The 8,110-nt window shown below is 33.2% G+C and overlaps 1 protein-coding gene across 2 annotated transcripts; it reads right to left on the bottom strand.

The window, feature by feature from the left end:
• Positions 1-4,018: 4,018 nt before the first annotated feature.
• LOC131073225 (uncharacterized) lies at positions 4,019-6,582 on the bottom strand. 2 transcript variants are annotated; one of them, XM_058009611.2, is made up of 3 exons: positions 6,015-6,582; positions 5,322-5,713; positions 4,019-5,087 (listed from the first exon to the last, which is right to left on the bottom strand). In XM_058009611.2, exons 1-3 carry the CDS (start codon positions 6,038-6,040, stop codon positions 4,735-4,737), a joined length of 771 nt encoding a protein of 256 aa, XP_057865594.2. In that variant the 5' UTR covers positions 6,041-6,582; the 3' UTR covers positions 4,019-4,734. The 2 variants fall into 2 exon arrangements, with proteins under 2 accessions (XP_057865594.2, XP_059072871.1); XM_059216888.1 differs by having other exon boundaries at positions 5,322-6,582.
• Positions 6,583-8,110: the final 1,528 nt, after the last annotated feature.

An 8,110-nucleotide genomic window follows, 5' to 3' on the forward strand; every position in this document is an offset into this window, starting at 1 on the left:
GGGAAGAATGTTTCCTTTCTTTTCGGCTTGTAGAGAAATGATGGCATTAAAATCCCCACCAAGAATAACTGATTCATTTTCTAAAATATCAAGAATATAAGCTATCAAGTCTCTTAGAAAATTTTCCTCATGCATAGTAGCCAGTTCATATAAATTAAAAAACCTAAAGGTATTTTGGAACTTGCTAACCTTAACCAAAATCTTGTTGTGTAGGGCTGAAAAAAATTCAATCACTAGGCAAGTATCTTTTGAAAGAATTGATAGACCAAATGAAGTCTTGACTACAGGGGAAGAGACAAATTTCCAATTTTTCCATTTTCCATATATCCCTTCATTTTGCTTAGTTGATAACTTGGTTTCTTGAAGCATGCCCAGTTCAACATCGATAGAATCAAGTTGACAGTTTATTAACATTCCATGATAAAACCCTCATTGCACTCAAGGAAAGTGGCATGCCCTCCTCAATCTTAAATTAATATCCAGAGGTGATTTAATACTAACATCAATTTTTCCTCAAGAATTTTTTACTTTATAGTTTTCTCTCTTTTTCCCATTCTTTTCAGGGTGATCAAAGATGGATCTCTTTCTATCTGAGATATAATTAGAGTTTGAGAAAAATCAAAATCCTTTCATTCTTCCTCTACAATTTCACTTATGAGTTTATCTCCCACTTTGTAGATTATGTCTTCTGTCATTGCCTCTAGTTCAACTGAGTTAGGAATCTTTTGTATTAATGTATCACCTGTTTAAATGGTGAGTATCTCACTATTGATAAATTATTATGTTGATTAGAGGGATCAAAAGTGTTTTTCAAAAGTTTCTGGTCTTCTAAATGATTATCCTCTAAATATTCTTCCAGTGAAGATAAACACAAAGCTTCTATGGGAGCTATATTGGAAGGACAATAATTTCCACCTAGATTTTGTGATTGAACATAAGGCATTTTCTCATTAGGAAGCACTTAAAAAGTTATCACTGGACTGTCTGTTCTTTACTCAAGCATCATCATTATTGTTTAGTAACTCTTTGCCATTAGGTCCCATGACTATTATCTTTCCAATAGATTCAATATATTCTAGATTCTCACAAACTCCCTTAGTGAGCTCTGGAGCTTGATCCTAGTACAAACAACTCCCCATCTCATAATGAGAAAAAGCGGTTGAACTATCATCCTAGAGTCTTTCAGGTTCTTCCCTTGTGGTTTTGTTGCTAGGAAAAGGACATTTGTTTGATAAATGTCAATAAAAGAATAAATGGTCTGACCTAGCATAGAAAAATTTCTAGTTCCAAATCCCATTTACTAAGAGAATTTCTATTTCCTTAGGGGGTTGCTTGGTTGTTTTTTCTAGAATGAAAATTCTACTAGGAGCCTCAAGATTTTGACATGCAACCAAAGCGTGTTTAATGAATAAACCTATTTGATTACCTAGAATTTCTAGAATCTAGGTCTCCCTATTTTCCAAAGGAAGTAGAGGGAACTCTAACTGGCAAGGGAGGAAGGTGATTTGGGCTGAAATAGAATCCTCTCACTAGTTAGCATATTCTTTTATATATAGTAGAGTCAAATTATCTATAGAATGAATTAATAAAATTCACTATCATCTTCTCATATAAATGACAAATTTTCATAAATATTTTTTTCTTTTTTCATCAAATCTTTATCATTCATCTAATTTTTTAAACATCCATAAATTCACCATTTCCTAATTATTTAAAATTACAATGTTTTGATAAAAATCACATTGTCATTTTCTAATTAAAAAGTAATTAATGTTATATAGCAAAATTGAACATCCACATATGTATCATTGAATAAAAAACATATTAAGATCTATAGTAAAATTTTTGTGTTTCATTAATTTATTTTCTACTTAATTCAAATTTTGTAGCTTAAATTTAAATTTAAAATTTTGTATTTTGAGACCTGTTGAATAATGAAGTGCGATAAACAATTTGCTGAACAAAAATAAACAATGGGAGAAAAAGACAAATTGAGACATAGAATATTGAATTTATGTTGCTCACCAATTTGGCTACATCCATATGGAAGATGAAAAATATCTATATTAATATTTGAGTTTTGTTTACACATAAAAAAAAAATTGCTTCAGCAATGAATAACAAATGACTACATTATCCATGTCCAAGAGAAGTAAAAAAGACAAACAATTGGAGGGAAAAGTAGGTGAGGCAATTGGACTTCACATAACTAACAATCTCTCAATTTAAGTCCAACCACTACTACAAGTCACTTAGAGATGTATACCCACTTTAGACCTGTTGTCACATCTTTATAATGTTGAGATAATCTCTACAAAAGTCGATCTTCTCCCTTGGTAATACCTTCATCAATAAATTAACCAAAATCATTTTGGTATGGATCTTTTCAACTTGCAACTTTCCCTCTTCAAAAACACTCGAAATGAAGTGATACTACAACTTAATATGCTTGGTTCAATGTTGAAAACAACATTCTTGGATAAGTGAATAGAATCGTTTCTATCACAAAAAAATAAAAAATGTGTTGTTTTCATCCCAATTCACCCAACAACCACTACAACCATATCACCTCCTTTGATCCTTGATTGAGAGCAATATATTTGGCCTCAATAGTGGAAAGTGCAACTACTTGTTGCAATATAGAAAACCAACTAATTAATACATAAAAAAATGTAAAGACATAACCTATAGTTGATCTTTGTGTGTCCAAGTTAACAACCATATTGAAATAAAATAAAAAAATCCGTTGTGCATTTTCCCACCAAAGTAGAAAACAAAATTTGAAGTGCCCTTTTAATACTATAATATTCACTTTAGTGCTTGCCAATTGTTTTACTCGATCTGCTCATTAATCTGCTCACTACTCCCATTGCATGGGTAGTTTCAGGATGAGTGCACACCATGGTATACATAAGACTCCCAGCAGCGGATGAATAGAAAATACCTTTCATTTTTTCTTGGTCTTCTTGTGTTTTGGGACACATTTTAGAGAATAAACAAAAGTGATCAACGATTGGTGTGCTTACAACCTTAGCACCCTTCATATTAAACCTTTCGAAAACCTTGTCAATGTACTTCTCTTGTGACAATGTGATCTCTCTATCTCTTCCATATATACCTAATTATAGTACCAAGAATCCTCTTCACTACCCTTTGATTGATTCTGCACTTTGTTGTATCACCCAATCAAATTTCTTAATTTTTCCTCCTTATGTCTTTGCTAAGAAGAATGTCGGCAACGTCATCAAATTTCAATTTACTCTTGTTGAACACTGAATTATTGATTGTCATAACTAATCCTTCTCAATTATTTGGTAGAGACAAAAACAATAAAATATCTTTGATTTCATCATCCAAATTTATGCTTATTGAAATCAATTGGCTTATTAAGTTATTGAATTTGTTGAGATGATTCGACATATTGCCTCCTTCCTTCATCTTCAAGTTATACAACTTCTTCATGATGAAAACTTTTTTTGAAGATGAAGCCATTTCATACGTATTGAAAAGTTTATCCCACAACCCTTTTGATGTTGGTTCCGATGAAACACTAAAGGAAATGTTATTAGATCGACAGAGGATGATGGTTTCTCTCACCTTTTTATCCAGTTTCTCCCACTCCTCATCAACCATTGAATTTGGCTTCTTCGCTTTTCTTTGCAACATGAGAAAGAGGTCTCTTTTAATTAGCAATGATTCTATTTGCATCTTCCATTATCCAAAATTTTGTGATGGATTTTTTGTGTTTTTGTATTTAGCCATTTTCTCCATCATTTCTGAAAAATCTTCTCAAATTTCAAATCAACTTCTTCACCGAACTCTGATACCAATTGTTGAATAACAAAATGTAGAAAAATAATCTAGAGAAATAAAATGAAGAATGAAAGACAAAAACAAATTAAGACATGGAACATTGGATTGACATGGTTCACTAATTTGACGACATCCATAAGAAGCATGAGAATCTCTTTGTATTAATATTTGAGTTTTTGTTTTTGATTAGGGTAAAAACAGGTTTTGAAGGGACCCGAAACCCTTTACAAACATATTTTGAGAGGATTTGGAACTTTCAACCAGAAATTTGTTTGAATAAAAGGAACAAGAAAGCACCAGATAACCATGGGTAAAAAGGACACCCAGAACCGAAAACATGGGTTTTAAAAAAATAGGCCCCCACAACCTAAAACAAAGTTGCAAAAAGAACAACCAACAGCCAACCTAAAACCATTCTCCACCCAAGAACCATCAAGATTTACATTTAGAATTGTTCTTATGGGAATGGAGAGTCATGTCAAAAGAAGGCTTAGAGAACTTAGCTTTCTTTACCTTAACAAAAATACATCCCTCTTCCACTTGCACTGCCTTAATATGCCAATCTAGCACACCAAAATCCTGAGAATGAATGCCAACAACCATTGTCTTAGCCTCACCAGAACTAGTGGACGAAAAAGGAAAAACCCCAACATCACCAGTCCACCTCAACCCGACAAACACAGCCACGCTAGAACCAACAGGCGACAAAACCCCAGTATCAGCAGGGGACAAAACAAGCAAGGCCATATCAGAAGAGTTGGCAAATTTGGTATTTTCAGGAGACCTGCCAGGAATGATAGCCAAATCATTATCTCTAGAAGAAGCCTCATGAGTCCCATTCACTCGGGAAACATCAGGAGACACTTGCACAGTTTTAGCAGCCCCACCAAGAGATACAACCAAAGGGGATGCCCCAAGATCCTATGGTTCCAAAGTAACCACCTCAAAAAAACTCCTAGGTTGATCAGATATCTTCGAAACCATATAATGTTGTACATAAGTGCCTTTCCACCATGTGGCCTTAATTGCCTTTTTTTCAAAGCTGCAATGCTCAGCTGCATGCCTAGTTTTAAAACATCTTGTACAACGAAAGGGAATCCCTTCATAGTCCAAAGATTGGACCCAAGAACCCTTTGAAGATTTAAGTAAAATTTTAGCAGGCAACCCATTTGAAATATCCAAATCAATAAGTATGCGGGCAAAGGTGCAGTGGAAAATATCAGAGGGTTTAACATCCACCATCAAAAAATCAGCAAGGGCATCTCCCACTTCCTCTGAAAGAGAATCATTCCATAAATGAAGTGGGAGATTAGGAAGCCGAACTCAGGACAGAATCTTATTAAACATTTCAGTAGAAAGGTTAAAATTAGAGTGCCAACGCCTAATCATCAAAAAAAAATAATCCTCCTAGCTTAAAAAATGACCAAATAAAATTTTGTTTCTATCCTGAGCATTATCAAACTTTACAATGAAAAACCACTTAACTATGGGAAAAATATGAACTTCACCCATGATAAGAGGCTCCCAATGTTCAGATATCCAAGCGTGCAGCTGAGGAAGAGAAGGTAACTGGTAGATCGCACCATGTAAAAAGAGGATAGAAGCGTTATAAATAATTTCTTGTGCCGTATAGATTGACGGATATGGATTTAGTTTCCGGAACGAACCCACCAAATGAGACGAGGAGCCCTTGGCACCAAGATCCCCTGCAGGGGCGGCCGAGGGCCGAGAGGCATCATCCCTAAAATTAGAAGACTCCCCGTCGGCGTGAGGATCCACACCGAACTCCTTCCGAGCACTGACGCCCTGCGCAGCCAACGCAGCAGAGGATTCGACGCGAGCAGGGGAGGGAGAATTTGAAAACTTCTGAGCGGGAGACATCACGGGATAATTTTTGAGTCTTATCAATTGTTTTTTTTACACATACAACAACAAAGAAATTACTTCAGTAATGAATACCAAATGAATGCATTATTCATAACTCTATCCATCTCCATCTCGGGAAGAAATTAAAAATACAAACAATTAAAAGAAAAAGAAAATGAATCCATTGGACTTCAGATAACTAACAAGACCTTCATTATCTATTTCAGTTTTATATTGCATACGCATCCCTCCATGATTCATATAAAATAGACATGAGACTTCTTTTTCTATGAGTAGATTTAATAAGAATTATGCACGCATGTTTGTGAAATAACCTTTGAACATGCTTTTCCCATAACATGTAGTTCTACTTGAAGGATGCAATCAATCACTAAGAACTAAATGATTTAACTGCACACATATTTAGGATGCAGTTCAACAAATACTCAAATTCTACTACAAATTCATCTTTTCAACAATTTGCCACTTTGAATATATCACTTAGATTTAGTAACTCAATTGAAATTTCAATTGAATAAAGTACTGGGGCATCATCCCACCAGTCTCCTTTTTTTTCTTCCCTTTTGCGTCAAGTGACCATCATATTTGCAGGATTTATTTTAGCCATTAATCCATCTTTGACTATGTGGGTAATTCTTTTCTTGTACAAATCTGTTGCAATCATGGTTGTTGATAGTTAGACTGCTCAATCACTTTGAATTTGATGGCAAAAGCTCTGAAAAACTAACAACTGCTAGCATTATTGAAGGGCATATCGTTTAGAGTGCAACTACCGTTTGCAGACAACATAGCACTCTCCCCAACAAATATAAGAAACACGAAGGATCTATACTTTGTTTTCGTAACCCTAATGAGCCTCCTTTGTACATCTTTTATAGCCAGTCTTTACTCATTGATAGGTAGCTGGGAATGGTACACTGCCTCCTACCATCTCTTTCTACCTGCACCCAACTACACTGATGAATGAGCGTTGGGTGAAAAATGAGGTAAAATGAGATTTCATGCTTCCACAGTAAAATTTTATTTAAGCATGCAATAAATTTTTAAAAAAAAGCACTATTCCAAAAGAGCATTAAACCAAAATTCTAGTATCGAAAAACTAATATTGGATCTAATTTATATGGTTAGAGATTTGTTTTTTCTATTTTTGGTTGATTATTTATTATTGTAATGGTGAAATTAGTATATGTATGCATTGTTTGTTTATTTGAATATAATGTTTTAGTATAATTGTTTATTGATATATGAGGCGTATTTGTTTTTATTTTTTTTCTTTTTTGTTTGAAGGTTTAATATCAAATCCATCTCTGTCTAGCTATCCAACATGGAGCATGTTTCATAGGATGAACATCTTTGGATAAGAGACGAGGATTGAAAGGTATCCATTCCACTAAATTCATTTGAGGCACAATCTTGGCTTCATCTCTTATGACATTGGGGTCTTGCACTCAACAAGATATGATCCTTGGTAGGCTCATTCAGAACCATTCAACTTTACCAATAGACCAAGAGGGCCACTCAACTTGTATTAATTTTGATTCACAATTTGTTATTGTTTCCTTGTTAATTTTGAGTTCATTTACACTTATTTAAGATCACTTCTAATATGCTCATCATTTACAAATCACTATATAATCTATTGGCACCCACATCCACACATTTATTTCTTTATTTGAAAATAGCATCCTTTTATGTTAGATCAATGTCAATAGTCTCACAATTAATTCTGAAATTTAAATTTTAAAATTCAAACTCTAAAATTACTACCTCTTTTCACTTATACTTATGAGCCAACTTGAGATACTTTTTTCTGAATTGTAATCATATTTAAAGACATTATTTTATATAATTAGTATAATTTTTTTTAAAAAATATTTGAAATACATATCTAAGAGCAAGCAAAAGCTAATCGAACACATTTCTTTGTTAGAGAAAAATAACCTTAATTCATGTTATAATCATATAGGCCATCTCTAGATCACTTGATATTGTGTTGAATAATTTACCTAAGAAATGTATAAGCCTGTTTAAATTGAATGAGGGCTTGAGCAAGGTAATCCTATCCTGAACAATCTAGCAATCTCTCTAATATGTTTATAAATCATACCTTGATGGCATTACATACAGAGAAAGAAAAGCACAAAAATAAGATTTCTAGACAATATATCTATAGTATAAGTTTAGTTTTTTATTTTAAATAATTTATTCTTGCCACTTTTCTCTGTTCTTATTGTTTAGAGTAGGTGGAAAATTCAATTTAAAAAAAATAAAAATTAATTTATTAATTATTTGAATGACATCTATAATAATTACATCCAATAGATGATTATTTTATATTTATAAAACACACAGTATTTATGCCACTCTCTCTTTATCTATGTTGACTATTACCTTAAAATCCTTTGAGTAA

This window comes from Cryptomeria japonica, chromosome 2, assembly GCF_030272615.1.
Source record: "Cryptomeria japonica chromosome 2, Sugi_1.0, whole genome shotgun sequence".
NCBI lineage: Eukaryota > Viridiplantae > Streptophyta > Pinopsida > Cupressales > Cupressaceae > Cryptomeria > Cryptomeria japonica.